The following is a 22,145-nucleotide window of genomic DNA, read 5'->3' on the forward strand; positions in this document are numbered from 1 at the left end:
GAATTGTGGAAAAACTTATTCCTACAAAGGTCAAAGCGTGCTAGCAGTTTCAGCATGCAAATACATGTTAGAAGGAAAGAGTACCAATAACAAAGAGAAAATTTGATGAGTTTATTCATAAAACCCCTTTTATTACCAGTAACTACTCTGAAGAATAGAATTATTTTTTAAATCCAAGCTTGGTGTCTCTGTGGCATTCCATTAGAGCAAACTACACTAAAATATAAATGGAAAGGCTACACTACTAAAAGCAAGTTCATTCAGGAACTCCATCCTCAAGTCACTCTTTTGTGCCTAGGCTGACATTACATATCAAGTTTACAACAGCAAAAGAGAGCTAAAAGACACACCAGTAAATGATACTTAATCTCTTTCTTTTGCTGTCTAGGTTCAGGAACATCTAGGTAGTTGCATGCTTTTGTTAGCATGCAACTACCATGACAAATACAAGCTGCATTATTTTTAAAGGACATTTGAGTTGGAAAACATCCTGAAATTCTTATTGAAATATCTGTATAAATAAAAACCTCATACTCAGAGTTCATGTGTTGACAGCACCCTCATTTGACAGTAGGACTTTTTGGGTATCCCAGTACTCTGAAATAAGATTCATAGGTCAAAGTTTATGCTTTAATTATTCTTTTACTTCCTTAATAAACTATAGCACTGCTAGTTAATTACTAAACAGAAAAGCTAATGAGGAGCAATAGTCTGGATTACAAAAACAACTTTTCCAAAAAAACCTACAAATTAGACCCTAAGCAACTAAAAGCCCCATGAAATATGGAATAACACCTGTCTTCTGTTTTCAAATACTTCCCATTATTATCAGATTAACTTTTTAAGCCCTGCTTTGCAGTAACTGGAAAGACTTGAAATTTGTTTTAGAATTAAACAGACTCTTGTGTATTTTCTCAACCCCACCAACTGTGCCAAATTACAATTTAATTACGAGCTTCACAGTTTTTGACTTTGCTGGATTTTGCATTCTGCCTACTCCGATCAAAGCGTACTCACCTTCCACTGTTTAATCTGTTACAATGTCACTGATCTTTTGCAAGGCTGTCAGTATTTGTCCCAAGCCTCTGTTTCTTCCAGGTTCGGTGCCACTTGAGAGGCAAGACATACTGTATTCCCTATTTTTTGCTGAGGAATTGGCTTTAGCCCTCTATGCCATTCATAACTTCCGAAAAGGATCTTTTTCTTAAGCCAACTAGAACATTATGAACCATTTTTCTCTTCTCTGAGCATGAAGGTAACATTTAGTTACCACGTAACTGAGAGAGCAGAACTATGAGCAAAGCTCCCCCCGAAGAAACAGCCTAGGAGGCAGAAGAGGAGGGAGGTGTTAAACAGCACAAATCAAACACTGCACAAAACTGCCCTTATCCTGCCCTGTGCCTGTTCCTTGGTAGCTGAAGCAGGAAACCTCAGCTTGCTACAAATAGTAAAACTCCAGCAGAGACACACAGGCTAAACTCTGACTAATGAACTTAGTTTTAAGGTCACCCCAGACGTTAATCACGTGAATATCATTAAGAGTAACAACAGAAATGCATTCATTCTGCCCTTAGCAGTTGAAAAGAGCAGAACTATGAGCAAAGCCCCCCCCCCCCGAACAAACAGCCTAGGAGGCAGAAGAGGAGGGAGGTGTTAAACAGCACAAATCAAACACTGCACAAAACTGCCCTTATCCTGCCCTGTGCCTGTTCCTTGGTAGCTGAAGCAGGAAACCTCAGCTTGCTACAAATAGTAAAACTCCAGCAGAGACACACAGGCTAAACTCTGACTAATGAACTTAGTTTTAAGGTCACCCCAGACGTTAATCACGTGAATATCATTAAGAGTAACAACAGAAATGCATTCATTCTGCCCTTAGCAGTTGAATTTACAGCCACATATTCTCCATACTCTGGCTAATTGCAGTTAGTACTGAATAGATGTGTGGTGCGAGAATATTTTCCAGTTTTCTTTAATTATCAGAAGGCAGTATGGCCTTCTGACACCCACTAATGCCTCCTTCAGCTCCACATGGTTCAAAAGATTATTAGATTAGACTGATCAGCTACTATACTGCAAGCAAGCCAGGATTTTCTGTCATGGAAAATTCATAGGCTATTTTTGGGTTTCTTTTTGCATTGGTCCAGCTAGAGGGAAAAGGAGGGTCCTGCACAATACATGGCCAAAGCAACTGGCAGCATTTCAAAGCCAGTCCCTGCAGAGCCACAGATGCCCAAGAGCTACCTGTCTGCCAGCTCATAGCTTTAAGGAGCTATGTTTGCCCAAGTGCTGAGGATAAAAGGAGCACATTAGTAAATCTGAGTAACTAAAGCTAAATAGAGTATTGTTCATACCTTCTTAACTAGAAGACTATCTGGGGCACACAGGAAGCTCATTTGCTGGTGCTGTAGTTCTTAATAATTAGGCCAGAATAAAACATCTACAGTTATTGCTGCCAACTGTCATTTTTAATCATGTTTTGTAGATGAAAAAGAACAAAACTCCTGAGCAAATTTTTTCATAACTAAATTATTCAAAATCTCAGCCTTAGGATTCCTATGATTAGAGATAACTTTATATTCTTTAATGAAAACTGCTTCTGATGCTTTGGTGAAAACTTTGCCATCTTTTTTGTAAACATCAGAAATGAAAATTAAAAAAAATAAACCTATCAAAATCTTGGGTCACAACAATTTCTCCTTTTTGCTCGTTTGAGCTTGCAACAGGAGCAGACATCCCTAAGCATTTAATCCATACACTGCAATTATGCAACGAAGTCATGAGTTTAAAAAAAAAGTTTAAACAAAAGATATATCCAGGCATTTCTACTAAAACAATGAAAATCTAACATTTTATTCGTCTGCTGGAAAACAATGCATAAAAGTGTTCATGATTGTTGTTATCTAGAGTTTTTATTTCCTGTTTATAAGTATCATGAAAAAAATTCATCTTACAAAATAATGTTAGGTTAAAAAAAGCTTTACAAAACAAAAAAATGATAGTTAAAAAAATTATTTGTTGCTTTAAAATTAATTACCTAAAGTCCCATAAGGTGAGAGAGACACAATTATACAGTTTTTTAGTATGTACTTGCTATAAGGAACAATACTTACAGAAAATACGGTAAGCTGGATCACCTTTGTAAAGAGCTTCTTTGCTGAAACACTGAGTATTCTTACATATAATGTATTCACATTTGTTTTGTGTTAGCCATTTGAAGATGTCCCACAATGAAGTGACAATTGTTTACTCTCACAGCCTGCAGTGAGATTCCAAAGCTGCCAGATTACAGTCCAAAGCCTCTCCAAACTGTGACAATTTCAAAGGAAAACATTAACATTTTTTACATCAGTCTGAAGTCATAACACTTGTTCAGACTTTGAGAGGAGATTTTCACATATTTGGCAAATGAAATACATAGCCAAAATGTGACTCTTTGATGATAAGACGATCAACTGTGACCAACAGATAAATCAGTTTGTTGGTAAATCAGCTCTTTCACAAGGACAAAATGTGTTTGGAGGAGATCATATAAAATAAGCATTTTATTTCGCATAATACTTTAACTGATATATTTTGGATTTTAAGTCAGCTACAAGTCTACACCAAAGGAATCATCCTACTTCTACTGACCTTCACAAAACTCAGTGACTCTCACATTGTTTGCTGTCACTTTACATGGTGACAATTAATGAAAAATAACTCACATTTCTAAGTCTCCAAAATTAATGCTCTTGAATATTAAACAATACTCTGTGTTTAAATCCCTGTTTTTAAGTTTCTAAACATGACACAGAAATATTTATTGTGCTGTTACTGTCACTCAGCAAGTCAGTACCATGCTTACCTTCCCAAGCTTTCCCCTATTGCTGGTTTGTCTCCTGCTGGGTGAGGAGCCCAGTGGGAAGCAGCATAACTGAAGTGACATCTTAATGAAGCATTTCTTAGGTAGCACACAGACTCGAGTCAATCACTCATCCAACATATGCTTATTTCGTTGGAGAGGGCTGATATGGATCAATCCTATTGCATTTAAATGCCTAGATCTTAATTTACTTAAGAAAAAGCAGAATGGCAGCTTAAAGAACAAACCACATGGCAGAAGAGTCTGTTCCATCGATTTACTACGCAAAAAAAATTCAGGAAGGAAAGCACGAAGAAATTTTGGAATGCAACCAAAAGATGTGCTTCTATTATTATAGATAATTTCTACTTTCCCCAAGGCAGGCAGTCCATCAGACAGAAGTTCACTAAAAAGCCCAGTGTGGCTGACCCAGTAGTTGTCTTTCACACAGCACAAGGGCTGCCATTTCAGGGTGCAAGCACCTTATGAAAACAAACACAACAAGAGTGCCAGAAGTAGGGATTTGCTCTGGCATGACAAAAAACAAGTCTTGTGCTGCTGCCAAGCTTCTCTTGGGAGCAGCTTTGGTAGGAGGTGACCAAACCACCTTGCCCATGGTAAAGAGGCCAGTCTCTGGTTTGAGTTTCAGCAGAATGGTCAAAAATTCTGGAAACTTTAAGGAGTGCACACATTCATTTTAATTACTTTTTTAATCTCTGGTAATAGCAGAATAATGAAATCCCTTTTGAGAGGTCAAAGATATGTAAGTGTCAATGATTAAGATGAACAAGATACCAGCTTTTAGAAGAATTTGTCCAATAGGTCTTGCACTAGCGAAGTAGTTACCTCTATATGCAACTCCAAGCAAGTGACAACTAACTCTTCTAAAACAGAGGAAATACTATTCAAATTATAATTAATTATCTTTTAAAAAATAAATTATTGATAAAATCTAAATTTATGTGCTTCTAATATGTTGTAATTTGGGATGTGAAAAATATTCTGCCTCATACAATTAAATATGCAGCCACAATTAAGTGGCTGATGATAAGAAAATTAAACATATCTTATATTCAGTTATTTCACATTGAACACATCATATTACCTGGAAAGGGAGGAGGAAATCCTCACTAGCCTCAATTAAATAGATCTTGATTCTATAAATCAAGCTTGGAAGGACCAGAAACATTGCAGAAATAAAATAATCAGCTCAATGGAAAATTATAACTTCATACTACTTTACATTGCCTTACCTTTAGGCTATGAAAGAAAGAATTTCATTTCCCTTTGTCATAAGGTGATAAATTAGTGCAAAGAGAAGCAATAGGACATGTGTAAACACAAAGGCAGAAGAGGAGATGTGGAGTTAGAAGAGGAGCTTGATAAATCAGCAGGACAAAAACATTCCAAACTATAAAAATTCTGGAAAAGAAAAGCTATCAGAGAACACCTGGTTTGAAAGGAACAAGTGGGTCCTGAATCTTGGACAGAAACAAACTCTTGAAATCGCATTCAAATAAATATAATCTTGCTGAGAACATATGACTTAGTATTTCAGCTTTTCTACATGTCAGTGTTTTTAACCAGTCTATTCAAGCACTGATTATTAATGAGATGAAAGGATGAATACACTAATTGAACAAAAGTGGGAAATACTGGATCCAGCTTTTTTCCCCCCTCTAGTGACTATTATTATTATTATTAAGGAAACATCTGCCAAGAGAGCCCTGAAAGTGGGTTGATAATCCTTTTCCCACCAAAAACATGCATGGAGAAGCACACATTTTTCTTTATGCATAATTTATTTCTGAGTCTTAGCAATACCAGTTTCTCTGATGAGCTACTGTGATGCAGTACCTTTATTCTCCTCAGACACCTGTATGTAAGAGCAGTAACCAAGTACACACCTCCACAGAAAAACCTAGGAGTTCATCAAGTTATGTTTAGAACTAGCAAAACAAATAATCATGTAAATAATAAGGCCATAGCTAACACTTAGCATTTGCTGCATTTGACCAGATGAATCAAAGCTGAAATAATGTAATTAGTAATTTTATCACAAATATTATACACCAGAGAATAGAGAAATTATCCTTACCGTTTCATTTTCAAGCCCTTTTTGAAAGATTTAGCAACAGCAATTATTAAAAACCTTAATAAAGAGACCATAATGCAGAATGGGTCCTGTCAGTAACCTGGAATTCCTGATCCATATTGATCTGACCAATGTCAGTTGTTATTTTCATTGTTAATATTGCTTTACAAACCACACCACCATCACCAGCTGTTTGCTCCTTGAATGTCAGGCTGAAAATGAGCTAATAAGGCAATACCTTCCACAGAAGGTCTTCAAACCTAGGCTGTAGGTTGAACAGCAATTGCAGTTGCTCAGCTCAGTATCTTTTGCCAGAACTACATTTAAAATTTATTGCTTCCTTATTCTCTGCCACAGTACAGTGGAGCCTTGCCCAGGGACAGTTGTTTGTTGGGATCAGATTCTGCCCTACATTTATTTAATCTGTTTATGTAGACATGGTGACTTTTGGAGCTTTTATGGAAACAGTTATCAAGGATGTAAAGTATTTCAGACATTGTAGTGAATGCTATCAAACTATTTTATTTAATTAATTACTGCAATAAGAAGGGTGGAATATTACACTGAGACTTCATGTGAAGTCTTATATGTAAGAGTATCCCTAAACTTTTCACTTTAGGTATTTGCATATACCAGGCTGTTAAGCTGATGTCTATTCTACTGACAAAACCCTCACAGAGCAGCAGAACCTCTAAGTACTGGGAAAATACTCACCAAGGAATGAAGAAGTGATAAATAGTGCTCCACTGCATATAGATTTAATTTATTTGCTTTCCAAAAAAGATGGGAAAAGGACAAAAAACATGAACGCCCCTTCTCCCTTGCACTGATTTCTATAGTAAGCAATACAATGGGGAAAGTGAACTATTAGCAGAACTTTTATCAATATTCCCATACATAAACTCTATTCCAGTTTTTATCAGTACAGACTACAGAATCAGATGGAAAATTATAGCTTCTAATAAGTCTCTCAGAAAACAACAACTTCCCCCTACGAAAATTGGAGCAATGGTAGCTGGTACAGTTTTTCAGATTTTCATTTAAAAAATATTAGAATAAAAGAACTTACATAATTTCAACAGTCAGAATTTTCAAATGTAGTTTAAATGATATTTTAAATGCACACGGCACAATTTTCTCCTAGCACGACTAGTACAGAGTTTTAGACTTCAGTAAGGGATGTCTAAGCATCACTGTGGCTACAAGTGTTTTTACAAGAGTAAATTCCAGATTCTGTAAATTTTTCTTTAGGAAAATAGATTCCAGGAACTTTAACGCTCATTCAAAAATTATCAAGTAAAAAAATATTAATGATATACACTGATACTGGTAGTAAATACATCTCTGTGAGTGTCCGCCACAGCTACTAGCCTCAAGAATAACTCTCTTTTAGAAATACTGGGAAGCAACAAACAAGTAAGAAAAAAAATATATAGGCAACTATTTTTAAAAGTAGCAGTTGCAGATAAACAAAAAACAGTAATTGCTGCTATACAAATAATAAAACTAGGTTCCAAAGATATGTATGATCTAATATGCCATTTCACTAAATTACTAAATACGGTATTTTACATTATCAGTAGTATATTAGTAGGCTTCTTCATAGAAAAAATATGAATCAGTGCTTGCAGGACTAGGACCTGTCAATATTATATTTAGAAATCAAATAGATTTTAGTGTTACATGTTTTCTTTTCCCACTTTTTTCCCCTCTTGTACCTGTTAGTTTTTCTTACCTGGACGTACACAATCAGCTTTTAGGTTTCCAGCTTACCTGTTGTCCTTACCACCATTTACTGTTTCCATTTTTCACTCTTTTACTTAATCATCAGACCAATATTCAGGGTGACACATAATTTTAATCTGTGCCACTTCATTCCAGCCCAGCTAACTAAGCAACAGAGGCAGAGATAAAAGCCTCGAGTGCTGAAATCCACATTCTTGCAGTGCAGAGGAGCAGCGCCCTGTGTCCAAAGGTCAGCACCTGCATGACTGCACAGGGAAATGTGACTTGGAGCACTCACAGCCTCTGCTACTGCAGCAGCCCTGCAGATGAGGAGCCACAAGCACAGCCTGACATGGAGTGAAACTCCTTAGTGCAGCTCACAGGACCCTGGGCTCCATCTCAGCTGCATTTCCCCTCAGCACCGCTCTCAGCCTGGGAGGTCACAGCTCTCGGCTCCCGAAGGCACCAAGGAACACACACGTGCACTTACACTCCTGTCTGCCTGCAGGACAGCTGAGAGTGAACTGCAGTCACACCAGCCTTTTGGGGGAACAGCTCACACACATCCACAGAGCACATGAGCCCCGGAACAGTAATTATCTCAGAACTGAACAACAGAGGGAATAAAAGTACAGTTAACATGCTCTTGTCCTCTCAGACCTGCTGGTCCAATACAAAGTCACTCAGTGCCTTAAAATAAGTACAATGACCTGCAGAGGCATAATGAAAGCCAAGAAAGAGAGAGGCCTGAGTGTGGAAGAATCATGCAACTACACAGTGAGAGGACTGCTCAAGTAGGGAAGAGAACAGAAAAAAATGAAAGAATTAAAAAAAAAAAAAAAGTAACAGCAGCTTTGGCAGAAATCTTGGAAGTGCTGTATACATTGAATTTGACACTTAGTTGTACCTATCTGTATGAATTTCCTCCCCTGACCCGAGTTCTGCAAGCTGGACTCTGCTCATCTAAGAATCCTTTCACCAATATGAATCAGCTGCATTGGAGCAGAAAGTCTCCAGGCACACTGTCTTCATTAGCAATTAGCCACTCTCTTCAAATGCATGGTAACACGCCTGCTTCTCCTCCTGGGGGCCAGAGACATAGAAGTGCAACATAATGAGATGAGAAAGAAACAAGGAGATGCTTATCCTGTGCTTAAGAGAAGTAAGACATGAAATCAGGTGTTTCAGGTGCTGTTTCCCTGGAGGGTCTATAAAACACTAGGTTGTGTGAGTGAGACTTCTTACACCCTCACAGCACAATGAAGTTGTTATGGGCACTCTCATGTGGAATTTCTAACACCAAGGTAGCTGGGGAAATTTGATGGTATGGTGAGAAGTCAGTAGATGGGGCTTTGCAACTGGGAAGTAAAATTCCCAGTGAAGAATGGGGAGCAGAAGATCCTGCTGATTTGTTAGAAGTGCTCATTGCAAAACAAAAAAAAAAGCCTGAATTACATGCTCATTGAATGCTCACAGAAACTGCACAACAAATTTATGCAGCATTCTGCCTGTGACAAATGAAAGCATTTCTACAATAACTATATTAATATGATCTCACTGCTGACTCCAGAGATTCCCATGCAAAAGCACTTTTTAAAATTAAGCACTTTATGTGCCACACCTATGTTTTATCTGCAAAAACAATCACCCTATGATTCAGTAAATTTAGCTTATTTCTTAGGATAACAAAGTCTTCCTGAACTTCCTAATATACCAACAGTATAGTGTTCTGTCAGGGATGGCACAGGAGTTTAAACTCTACATCAAACTGACAACCAGTACAGTTTACACCTTCCTCAGTGTGATTGTCATTTCAGTCTTGGAAATTTACGCTCAGAACATTGTTTTCACAATAATGGATACTTTAGCTTGAAATAGTCTAGAAAATTCTGCATTCAAAACAACACTGATAACAAAACCCAGACGTGCTTGGTCTCCTTGAACCATTAAAGCTCTACTTAACAAACCACATACAGCTACATGGTTCCTGCTTTTTCTCTATGAATGACTCTAAAAAGACTAACATTTTATGAAGTCAGCTGGTAGAAAACATAGCAATACATGCTGAAACACAAACTAAGATAAAACTAGTTATATTTTGTAAAGTTTCTTGAAGTATTTTAGGTCCATGCCAAGATACCAGCTTTTAAAAGGCCAGCAGAATTTTATTGAAATGACCAATATGTATTTTGCAGGACAAAAAGAACCACCTCTGAATGAAATATTAGCAATAGGTTCCTAAAAGCATTCATCTGAAACGGTTCAAGTAATTGAAACACACGTGGGCTGTTTTACATGCAAGCGACACAGCCCTAGCACAGTGGAAACAGGCAACAGAATTATCCTCCGAGAGGATTTTATTTCAACCCAGAAACAACGCTAAGCCAAGTTCATAAACAAATGCAGAAAGAGCCGGAGCTCCTAATGACAACAACAAAGCTCAGAGCGGAGTGTCCCCTCGCGTACTCTCTGCCGTTCACACCTGCCCATGGCCCCTTGTTTTATCCTTTTTTTCTCCCGAACGTTCGGGACTCGCTGCCCAGCTGGGGCCGCGCACCGCCCGATCGCGTCCCTTCGGGGTTCTCAACTACACCTTACACACGAAAACCTTTCGCAAAAGAAACAGAATGTAAAGCATTATACGCTCAGAAAGTAATAACAAGAAAGAAAGTCTGTATGTTACACACGCTGCTCACCGCTACCCGTGCAGAGGAGCGCCGAGCCCGCTCACCTGCCGAACGCGCCCTCCCGCCGGCTCCGCTCGCCGCCCGCCCCCGGCCCCGCTCCCTCCGGACGCGGCGCAGGCAGCACCCGAGAGGCAGCACCCGAGAGGCAGCACCCGAGAGGCAGCACCCGAGAGGCAGCCCTGGCGGCCCCCGAGCCCGCTCGCTGCCCACCTGCCCCGCGGCCCGTCCCGCAGCGCCAGCGCCCCGCCGGCTCCCGCCGCCACCTGCAGCCGCGGGGCCGGCCCGGGCGGGCGGGGCGATGGCGGGGGCGGGCCGGGGCGCTCGGGGCCGGTCTCGGCGGGGCTGTCCCACACCTGACACCCAGGTGCGCCCCGCCTGCGCCGGGAGGTGGCGGGCGGAGAGGGAGCTGCACCGAGCGCTCCCTTGGCACTGAAGTTTTCTTCTTACCGCCCCTCACAGCGCGGCTGCTCCACTCCTCGCTTAAGCCCCTCTCAAAACTGTGGTGCTTCCTTTCTCTCGTCCCCTGGAGCCCCCGCCCGTACTCCGCCAGGCGCCCGCTGTGGCCGGCTGGTCCCTCAGTGCTGCTGCCCGACCCGCCGAGGCTCGGCGGCGTGCGCTCGGCCCCCGCTGGGTGTTACCTGTCCGTGCAGATCTCCGCGCAGCAGAGCCCCGCTGGGGCGGCGAGGCGTCCGCGGGAACCATCGGGGACCGACCCGGAGCCGCCGCGGCCGCTCCGTGTACAGGGACGAAGCGGTTAAAGCTGAGCAGCGCCGGGGTAGGAGGTTTGGGCCCTGCCGGCCGCCGTCCCGCCGTGCCCGCCCCGCGCCGCGCCGCCTGATTCAAAGCGGCGCCATGGCGGAGCAGGGCCTGGGCATGGCCTCCATGATCCCCGCGCTGCGGGAGCTCGCCGGGTAGGACGGGTCCGGAGGCCGCCGTGCAGGGCGTGTGTGCGCGGGGGCTGTGCTGCGCTGGGGGAGGCACGCCCGGCGTTTGTGGCGGGGAAGGGGAGAAGGAAGCTGCGAGGTGTCCTGCGGCCGGGCCCGCGCCTTCACCTCAGCTGTCCCTTCTCCCGCCACCTGCCAGGGCCTGTCCCTCTCTGCCTCCCGGGTGGCGCTGGCAGATCCTGACGGGAGCGAACTGGTGGCCTCAGAGCACCCGGTCTGGGGCTGAGTTTGCTGTGAGCGCTCGCCGAGAGCCTCCCGAGCTGGAACATGCCGGGCTCTGCAGGTTTCATGGCAGCACGAGCACTGTAGCTTTGTACTGCAGCAGGCAGCGAGCTCATGTGGAGGTACAGTACTGAAGATGTGACCCTACGAGCCCCGACTGCTGAGGGACAGGCTGCTCACTAAAACACGGAAATTGAAAAAAAACCCACCCCCCCCCAACCTCTACACACCACCAATAAATCAATTTGTATTTTTTGAAGACTTCAAGAAGAAAATCAGTGTTTAACATTAAGCTGTTGAGACAAACTTCCAAGTAATTATTTTTTACTTTAAAGTTGGTAACATCCAAATATCATTCTTTTAATTTTAGTGCTAGTCCAGAGGAATACAACACAGTTGTGCAGAAACCAAGACAAATACTCTGCCAGTTCATTGACAGAATTCTTACAGATGTAGATGTTGGTAAGCATTACATTCCTATCATTTAAAGTTGTCTGCTTTATACTTTAAGTAATTCCTGCCAAAATTAAAAGTTAAGAAACTTTAGAAAGTTCTAGTTGAATACAAACCATTTATGACTTAGGTTTAATAAAGTCAGTGATGAAGTATTTTCCATTGGGGTGTGAAGTTAATAAACCACACACAGACACCCCCCCAGGAAGGAGGGGTGAATGCAGTGCAGGGTTGTATGGACACAAATGCTCCCAACGTTGAAAAGCAGGAGTGTCCTGTAATGTCACTGTTCATCAGTAAAACAGCTTGCAGTTCTTAATATTGACATGTGTCTTTCAGAACTGAAATCTTGTCTGAATCTCAGTTTCTTTCTTGTGCTAACACTGGATAGGATCCCTGGGGGATCTGGATAAATCTGACATGATTCAGATACCTGTTTCAATGGAACAGCATTAGATATGTTCAGTGTTTTGTTAAACTTTCTGCTTCAGTAAGCTGAATTTACCATTTGAAACCTTTAATATTCTGGAGTTTGAAGCAATTCTCGGCATTGTTTCTCTAGCAAGGCTGTAAACCTCGGGAAACATCAAGTATTTGCTGTTCTTCACTCAACACACAGCTGGATAGACTTTTAAGTGAACGTTAATGCATTTGGGGTTAATAATATTTAATGAGTAATTTATACTTTCCTTCATACAGTTTAGAGTCACATAGAGGGTTTACAATATGCGTACAATTATCTTCATAGATAAAAAATATACCCAGAATTAGTAATTTGAAAGGTTTAATACCATATCATAGTATTTTATATGTGTTTTAAAAAATCTTTCTCATAAAGTGTGAACAAAATTTTTGAAGCGGTTTATTGCAGTGCTGATTTGAATATTGTCTTCTTTTTTTGTTTTAAAGTTGCCTTGGAACTGATTAAGAAATCAGATTCACAGCCAAGTTCTGTGATGTTGCTTGATTTTATTCAACATATCATGAAATCTTCCCCACTTATGTTTGTAAATGTGGATGGAAATCAGGAGGAAACTGAATGCAGTTGCATTGGTGAGTTTGTTGAAAATGTTTATGTTGAAGCTTGGTATTTTCAGGATTTAAAGTTGCAGACAGTGGGATGATCCAAAAGAACAGGAAGGGGAAAAAGGCAGATATGTAAGTTCATCATTATAAATTTTTAAGTGAATATGATGATAGAGTTTTATTATTGTGAATGGATTAACATTTGTGATAATGGAAATTTCTTAGGACAGATTTTGACATTATCCATTACCAGTGCATAGATATATTATTATACAGTGTTTATGAGATAAGCTGTACATGTACTCATTGCTTGAGGGTGTTTTTTTGATGGAGGAAAATGTCTGGAAATACCAGTGTAAAATCTGTGTCTTCCATTCCCAACACCATGTTATGCCCCCTTTTTTCTCTTTTTCAATGGAATCTGCTGAATAAATGTCCCTGTGAAGACTCTGTTTACTGAGCCTACATGCATTTATCTCAAGGAGTTTAGTTTTAGTGGTAAGCAATCTGCTCTTAGGGAGATTCTCAATTGGAGATTTTAGTTTTTATCTTAATAATAAAGATTTTTTTTTTTGTCCTAGAATTTAGTAACTGGATCATAACAAGGCTTCTCCGTATTGCTGCAGCTCCAAACTGCAACACATTGCACAAGAACATTTGTGATGTCATCTGCTCTTTACTTTTTCTGTTTAAAATGAAGAGTGGCTCCATTTTTGAAGCACTAACTAAAGACTTGCTGCAGCTTTTTCAAGACTTAATCATCTTGCATGAAAGAGATGCACAGAAGCATCTCTGGGGAGAAGGACTGGTCTGGCCGGTGACTGTACAGAGATTTTCCAGCAATATAAGTGACAAAGTGGGATATTTAAGACTGGCACCATTACAGCTGATGGGTATGCCAAATATAGAATATTTGGAAGTCGTATTAATGTCTATTCTGAGAAATATTGTTGCAGACATCTTTTTTGTAAGACAAGATATTATTCTCTGGAGGATAGGCTGCTCCCTTTTAGAGTATGGCAGTCCAAAAGTTAAAACTTTGGCAATGAAGTTTATGGTGAAGTTAATTCATTTAGGAGGACCTCCAGAACAGCTGGCCAGTGTTTTCTTCATAGTCTTTTTTGAAATTCTACAATCAGCACTTGAAATGGATACTGAAGAATCAGAACTCTTTGGAGAACCACTTTTACTGTTGGTGAGGACATTGCTGCCTTTTGAAGCAGATTCTTACAAAAATATTGAACCTGTTTACTTGAATATGCTGCTAGAGAAGCTCTGCTCGTGGTTTGAAGGGGATGTGTTTAGGTGCCTTCAGTCTGAAAAGCTGAAAACTGCTTTTTGCCATATGCTGCTGTATTTTCTGGAGTTTGTTCCAGCTGGCTATGAATCTGCCTTACAAATAAGAAAAGCCCGTATCAGTACCATATGTAGAATATTTGTGAATGTGCTTGGAACTCAGGAAGAACAAAAGGTAGGTTTATTTTAAAAACTGAATTTATTGTGTGAATAGATCATATACAAAAATCTATACCTATGCAAAGAAGAAACTCTAGGAAATGTAATTTTTAGTTGTGTGTTTGATACTCCTTTTTTCTCAACTGTTTCACGTTTGTGCAGGTCGGGGTTCTTAAATCTGTTGGATGTAGCTGGACTCCTGTTTTTCAGATGTATTAAACTTTCCATAAGCTATGCAGGCACAACTGTCTGTCCATAATCATATTATGAGATGGGAGTAAGGCCCAGAGTGCACTCATATGAAGGCAGCTTTGCAAGTAGTGTGCAGTAGTTTGAGATGCTCTTACTTTCCAACCATTTGCTTTTTAGTCATGTTTGTTAGGGACAGGTAGACAGAAAAGATTAAATTAAAATTGAGTCAATGGTTTAGGTTGGCTGGGACCTTTACAGGCCATCTAGTCCAACTCCCTGCAATAAGCAGTGACAGTTTCAACTAGATCAGGGTTCAGAGCCCCACCCAACCTGACCTTGAGTGTTTCCAGGGATGGGGAATCCACCCCCTCTCCAGACAGCATGTGTCAGTGTGTCACCACCCTCCTAATAAAACAGTTCTTCCTGATACTCAACCTAAATAAATCCTGTTTTAGTTAAGAAGCGTAACACGGTGTTGATAATGAGTTGTTGGTATGCTGAATGCCTTTATTCCATACACTCATCTGTGCATCCTACCTGTTTGTTAAACTTTGTGTGTCTGTGTGATGGCTTTGGCAGCAAGGTACTATGGCAGGAGCTGGAAAACAGCTGAACAAGCTGCATCCTCTCTGGTAGCACAACAGGAAACTTCATTGCTCGTAAGAGCTTTCATTTTGTAATTAAGATTTTTTGAACTGAAAGGTTTTTATGAACTTTTTTACCATTATATTTTGCAATTTAATATTTTAAGTCAGAAGCGATAATGCCACATCTTTAAGTAAGGCAGAGCATACATCATGGTACCTCTGTTTGTCCATCCCAGTATCTGGTGCCTCCACTCTATACAGCATTAAAAACACAAACAGAAGAAATCTTTGAGGAGATTCAGCAGAACCAGCTGGAGAGCTCCGATACTGACGGGTGGAGCAGCAGCAGTGATGAAGTTCCAGAGAAAAGACCACGACTGAGCCTATCCACAAAACATCCAAAGAAATCTCCTGCACCTTTAATGTATGACACTTAGTAACTATTTCTATAGTACTTTGGCTATTGAATAATAAATGACAACTTCTTGAGGCAGTTTCTTCTTAACAGATTGAAAGGGCTTCTGGGGAAAAAATCTAAATTATATTTTGAGGGATCAAAATCTACTGGTGATTTTTAAGCCAAACTTTATTGAAGAGACTTTTGAATGTGTTCAGTGAAAATTATTTTCATTTTTTCAAAGCTGAGAGCGTCCATGGTGTGACAGAATTGTGTGTGGCTGTGCTGTTACAATGGATGTACTTACAGCAGGTCTAGTTAAGTCAAGTTGTGCTCAGATGAACAAAACCAGTTCTCTCAGTCTCTGCTTGTGCTGTGCTCCCTGATTACCTTGGACTTGCGCCAGCAGTTGATCTCTTGTCTTTGGGCACTCAAAATTGGCTCTGGCATGCTGCACTCCAGGTGTGGGCTTGTGATCAGCCTTCACTCTTTGTGTACAGCCCAGGGTGTAGTTGACCTCCTTTTAAAACAAGGTCACACTGATCTAATATCCCACTTTTCCACAAGCCTGCTGGGTCATTTTCACCAAAGCTTCTCATTAATTAGTCAGCTCTCAGTCTGTTCTATTGCATCAGGGGTTTTTTTGCCAGTTGCAGGACTTTTCCTACAGACCTTCACAAAGTTCTTGTCAGCCTAATTTTGTAGACAGTTGAGGTCTTGTGGAAAAGCAGCCCACTTTTCTCCACAGAGCTGCTTGTCTCATTGTAGAAGGGAATCAAGTGCATGGTTTTCCTGTCATAAATACATGCTGGCTGTTTCCAGTCACCTTCTTGTCCCTCATGCAGATAGAAATGAGTTCAAGGAAAGCTTTTTCCATAATCTTCCTAGGGAGTGAGGTTAGGCTGACAGGCCTATAGTTCCTTGGATTCTCTTTTTTTGCCTATCTCAATGATGGGTGTAACGTTTGCTGTTTTATGGTTGCCAAGACATTCCAAGGACTGTAGAGTTATATGTTTATAGACTTTCAGATAAGTGATATGAGTCATACTAAAATTCAGAGTTAGAATCTTTTCCTTCCAAAAAACACATTTTAGCTAAAGCTTCATTTGGTATTTTCCTAATGCTGTATCAAATATGGATTAGCTCTGGTTTTGCTATGATTATTTATCTTTTCTGAAATAAAGTATGTGTTGGAAAATAATTAATATGGTCAAATTACAGACTTAGCCCTGTAAACATGAAACTGAAGAGTGCTCTGTGGAATGCCATCACTAGGAAAGCTGCATCCTTAATATCTCTCCTTGAGGAAGAAGTTCTGCCAGGGGATGTTCTTCAGGCTGTGGAAGGGATCGCTGTAATCCTGCGATTGGCTGCTCTGTGCATAGTTCATTGTTCTCCCCCAACAGATTCCACCAGGTAAAAGTGCCAAGGGGAAACTGTGGGACCAAGAGTTTCTTGTTACTCTCGTTACAATTTGTGTAATTACTTTAATGCTTGTGTGTGTGTCAGGGTCAATACTGGATGGGTCCTGTACATTTTGAAGGAGTACATTTTCATACTGACTTGGCTTACAAGCAGTTAATATTAAATGTTGTTTGTTGCATTTGTTGCATTGATTCGATTTTTGTTTTAACAGTAAAGAGCATGGAGTGTCTCATCCATGTAACTCTGATACGTGTAAGAATACTCCAAGCTCCTGGAATTCAATGGTGAATATACAGTTCAAGTGGATTCCCTCTGATTTTACCACAAGAGTGGTGAAAGTTTGCAGAAAACTTTTGGAGGCTGCTAAGCAGATTGTTAATCTAGAACAAGTGATTGACAGAATAGTAAAAATTTTTGATGCTTTGCTATATGCACAAGGTAAGAAACCCTTTAAGATTGTCTTGTATTTTGTAAATTAGGAATTAATCTGACTGCATTAAGTCTGTTTTGGTAGAGGTACTGAAATTATGAATCTTGTGCTAATATTCCAACTTTTTTGCAAAAAAGGTTAAGTAAAAAAAAAATCATTATTTTCTGTTAAGAGACCTTCATTTGCATTCCTACATGAACATAATTTACTTCTTTTTGTCTGTACTTCTGTTGATTTTTATCTGATCAAGAGAATACCTGGGGATAGTGAAAATCCATAAAAAAGGAAAAAAGCTTAAGCACTTTTCTTTTAAAGACACACAGAGGCAGCATAATTTACTGTCTTTGTTCCACTCAACACTTTCAAAGCTTGTGACCAGCTTCAGCAAACACGGCATGTGTGGTACCAAAAATATTGAGTATTTCCATGTACTTCCATGTTTTTTAAAAGTAACGACTAGGATGGAGGACAGACTCAGTTACCAAGACTACAATGTTATTATGAGTTCAGCTTACCAGACACCCAGAAGTCCAGCTGAAAGTCTTTGCACAAATCCAGAGATACCCAAGTTATATTAATTCTGTTGCTCATGTGTTACATTCCCTCATCTGTTCAATGAGATTTTTAGGTTATTCTGATTTAGCACTATATGATTTATTATTACATGCCTAAAAGGTATGATATCAACATGTGGGAATAGTGATACTAATCTTTGTTGACAGAAAAAGTAATATTTTGTAGCAGATTAAGAACATAAAATGTTCTATAAATGTTTTTTAAATGCTTGTTTTGCTGCTTCTTTCCCCTAGTGAAAATTCCACTGAGTGATCAGATTCTTGATGACTTATGTGGATTGCTGTCTCTGCCCTGGATTTACAGCCACCCTGATGATTCTTCTTTTAAGCCATCTACTTGGGGTTTTGGTCCTCTAGTTTTGAGTCAAAAAACTGCACAGAGTTTCTGTAAGTATGTTAAAGTATATAAAGCCTAGTTCCACTTTGGAATGATTGTTCTAAAGTAAAATTAATTTGTCTTCTTATGATGAGTGATGGTATTAAAAGTTTAAATCAAGTAATTATTTGCTTTCTTTTTTTTCTCTTTAGCACCCCAAACTCAGTCACACTGTGTGTTCCTTCTAACTCTCTTCCCAAAAAACATTCATCTGGATTGGAGAAAGTCAGTTTATCACTGGGCATTACAAAGTCACCATGAAATAATTCGGGCTACCTGTGTTAAAGGATTCTCTCTCCTGCTTCATCCTGTGCAGTCCTGCAGCGTGATTCCCAGAGCTCTTTTGTATGTATTAATGCAGCTTTTCTGTGTTTGTGCAAGGAGAAAAACGGGCAAATAATAAATGAGTATAAGCACAAATATAAATGTTCATTTCATACGAAATTTGCTAGATCTTAATTTCAGAAATCATCAGATATCAACAGAATAGGTGCACATGATGATTTCTGTGTGACAGAAGAGTGTTCACTTACCGTGTCAGTATGCAAGTTCCTTTGCTAGCTGAAGACCCCAATTTAAATTAGGAGAGGAAGGGAGATATCTTTGTCAGTGAAATCCACCTTGTATTTGTCCATATGTCTCTTAAAATCTTTCCATATATTTAAGGCTTATCCATATATAAAAGACTTCTTCGTCTTTTTTCTATATGTCTTGGTGTCTTCTGTCCTTTTGTGTTAGTCTTCAGTTTCTTCTTTACAGCATGCCAGCCTCACCATGCCCAGTGCTACTTCAAACATTTAACAGAACATGAGGGTGATCTGAGAAGGACAAAGATGATTTAGTGGGACAGATCCTTAAGCTGTCCTGATAGTACTGCCAGTGTAGTTAGAGAACTCAGACAATGTAGAAAAACAAATTCCTAGGTAAATGATCTATTAAAACGATTTCATTTTTGTTTCCATTTCAGAAATCAAATCAAAGATGAGTCTGAGCTAGTCAAGGAGGCTTGTGCTGCTATAGTTGGGAAGTTATCTTGTTGTCTTTCTGGTCCATTCCATGTACAACCTTCCTTAGCAGACTCTGCTATTAAGGATGTTACTCATGATATTTTGTGTGGCAGCCTTACTGTGACTTCTGCTCATGGAAAAACCTCTTCTGTGCAAGCCTGTATTTTCAAGCCCTTTTTCATTCTACTTGAGAGCAAAGCACCCAGTTCAGTAAAGCTAGGTATGTGGCTTTACGTCTAGTAACATTTTACACTTCCATCTGAGGTACTAAGTAATTTATCTGTACCTTTCTCCATTCCTTTTATTCTGTGTTGGGTTTTTAATAGTTCTGTTGATGTTTGAAGTGTTGTATTTCAATTGATATCACTGCTGATATTAAATGTTGTCAGTGATGTTCTTTTTAAACTACGTTGACTTAAATATAAAAGTGTAATACTTGGTCAAATCTGAATTTTAAATATCTTCTTTGATTTCACAATATTTATTCTTTTAAAAAAGTAAAGTGTGCTTTATGGTTTGTTTGCCTCACTCTTTTGTGCACTTCAGTAGATTTTGAAAAACTATTAAAAGTATGTTTTCCTTTCCTCCTCCAACCATGCCATCCAGCATTTATAGAAAATATACCTCATCTTTGCAAACACTTGGATTTTAATACTGATGAGTCCAGTGTGAAGACTCTTGTTGGGTCTTTATTAAATCTAATGGAAGATCCAGACAAAGATGTAAGAGTGGCTTTCAGTAACTGCATAAAGAACATACTAGAATCCTTAGACTCTGAAGAAGGATTCATAAAAGAGGTAAATTCATGTTTATTTTTGGGTTTTGTTCCTAACTTACTATGGTTTTTGTTTCACTAGTGTCAAACACTAACATTTATGTGGTTTTGTTTTCCTATGTACCAGCTGTTTGTTTCAAGGATGAAAGAAGCCTACACGAATGCCAAAATGTCAAGAAATAATGAGCTTAAAGACACCTTAGTTCTCACAACAGGAGATATTGGAAGGTATTTTTGATAGTATCTTGAAAATTGCCAAGTTGTGTCAGTTTGTGATACCAAGTGTCCTTTCTTTAAGTGTAAGATTAAGTTACTTGTTGTGAAGTCATCCTTTCCCTGAGTCCACTGCAACTGTACAGAGCTGTTGATTCCTGTGGAACATTCATTTTCTTCTGCCCTGTCACAGCAAGTACAGATAAGCCATGCAAATACAAGCATGGCTTGTTTTGCATGATGGCAATTGCATGTTCTTATGTCATTGTATTAATGCAACAATTCAATTTACTTTTTAATCCTTCTTATTCTGCTTATTTGTAAGGGCATCCAAAGGAGAATTGGTACCATTTGCCCTCTTGCATTTGTTGCACTGTTTGTTGTCCAAGTCACCTTCGGTGGCCGGAGCAGCGTACGCAGAAATCCGGGCCCTGGCAGCAGCCAAGGCCATAAAACTGCAGGCTTTTTTCAGCCAGTACAAGAAGCCAATCTGTCAGGTAAAAAGAGTTGTGTGGTTTAGAAAGTGCATGTATTTGGGTTCTTTGTGTATATTTTGAAAGTGGAATTCAAGGTCAAAATAGCAGTATTGCTCAAGGTGAAATCTCAGGACAAGAAAGAAATTATTTTAAGGAAAAGACCCTACCAACCTTCAGGAATGAATGGGAAATCTTCAATTTTGTTGTGATCTCCCCTCAGTAGTGTTGCTTCTCTGTTTTATTCCCTTCATTCTAAAATAGAGGCTCTTGCATTCTGTAGTACTATTGCTGCAAGACACTATGGTTTAAAATTGGAATTGAAGTCAGCATTGCAAAGGCATAATTCTGCCATGATTGATTTAGGTTTTTTGTTATATCCATTACCTAACCACAACAAGTTCTGTTTAAAAAGAAAATTGTCAAATGCAGACTTTTCTAACTTTTAATATTTTTTTAGTAATGCAATATTTGAATCCAGGTTTGCAAAATTGAATGTAATTATTAAGTGGATGATAATCCAGTTCTGTTGCAAAGTAATAATCATAGATCTGTGTGCAACAAATGAGAGAGAAAAATGATGTATAGAAAGACCAGGGAAACCTTTGTGTTTAGCTTTAGGGAGTGAACAAGGGGAAAATAATACTAAATACCTGTTTCTTCCTGCTTAGTTTCTAGTGGAATCCCTGCACTCTAGCCAGATGGTGGTGTTGAGTGCCCCATGCCAGGGCAATGAGCTGCAGAAAGAAACAGCTGCTCACCAGAGAGAAATGGCTCTGGACATGTTATCTGAGATTGCCAGTGTATTTGATTTTCCAGATCTAAATCGCTTTCTCTCAGTAAGTTGGTCAGTCCTTTTGGTATTTTGTGTTTGTGCTTGGGAATTTCAATTTTAATCCACAATTTCTCTTGGGAATGCTGCAAGTGAGAGCGCAAATGCAGAGGACCAATTTTATCAAGGAGTTGGAGGGATGGCCACAGTGCCAATTCAAGTATGGTGGGTAAGGAGCTAAAGTTTAGAATGCTCATGAAGTATATCTATATTAATGATTTAGTGCACTTGGAGGCATCCTTTGTAAGGTGTGATTTTTTTATTGGTTTCAGCTTTCTTATTTCCAAAGAAGAAAGCTACCATTCTGTGGATACAGATCTTTTTGATCTGGTTAGATATCTATTTTACTGGAATCCTAAGTAGCTTCAGAATCATACTTGTGTTTTGCCTCTTGGTAGATGGGAAGTGCCCA

The 22,145-nt window shown here is 39.6% G+C and overlaps 2 protein-coding genes across 2 annotated transcripts in view; one reads left to right on the forward strand and one right to left on the reverse strand.

The window, feature by feature from the left end:
• The window catches only part of PLS1 (plastin 1), a 43,010-nt gene extending 31,915 nt beyond the window's left edge, over positions 1–11,095 (reverse strand). Inside the window, exon 1 of the mRNA XM_041475819.1 lies at positions 10,990–11,095. The gene's annotated coding sequence lies outside the window, so the exon portion shown is untranslated. The remainder of the gene's footprint in view (positions 1–10,989) is intronic.
• Positions 11,096–11,203: 108 nt separating this feature from the next.
• The window catches only part of ATR (ATR serine/threonine kinase), a 39,616-nt gene continuing 28,674 nt past the window's right edge, over positions 11,204–22,145 (forward strand). Inside the window, exons 1-14 of the mRNA XM_041475634.1 lie at positions 11,204–11,262; positions 11,888–11,979; positions 12,880–13,023; positions 13,578–14,467; positions 15,467–15,654; positions 16,849–17,043; positions 17,264–17,490; positions 18,292–18,444; positions 18,586–18,778; positions 19,401–19,660; positions 20,047–20,237; positions 20,343–20,443; positions 20,754–20,925; positions 21,573–21,740. Coding sequence (XP_041331568.1) covers positions 11,204–11,262; positions 11,888–11,979; positions 12,880–13,023; positions 13,578–14,467; positions 15,467–15,654; positions 16,849–17,043; positions 17,264–17,490; positions 18,292–18,444; positions 18,586–18,778; positions 19,401–19,660; positions 20,047–20,237; positions 20,343–20,443; positions 20,754–20,925; positions 21,573–21,740 — 3,033 coding nt within the window. The remainder of the gene's footprint in view (positions 11,263–11,887; positions 11,980–12,879; positions 13,024–13,577; positions 14,468–15,466; positions 15,655–16,848; positions 17,044–17,263; positions 17,491–18,291; positions 18,445–18,585; positions 18,779–19,400; positions 19,661–20,046; positions 20,238–20,342; positions 20,444–20,753; positions 20,926–21,572; positions 21,741–22,145) is intronic.

The sequence above is a fragment of the Pyrgilauda ruficollis genome, unplaced genomic scaffold (genome assembly GCF_017590135.1).
Source record: "Pyrgilauda ruficollis isolate IOZ18807 unplaced genomic scaffold, ASM1759013v1 scaffold36, whole genome shotgun sequence".
Classification (NCBI taxonomy): Eukaryota; Metazoa; Chordata; class Aves; order Passeriformes; family Passeridae; genus Pyrgilauda; species Pyrgilauda ruficollis.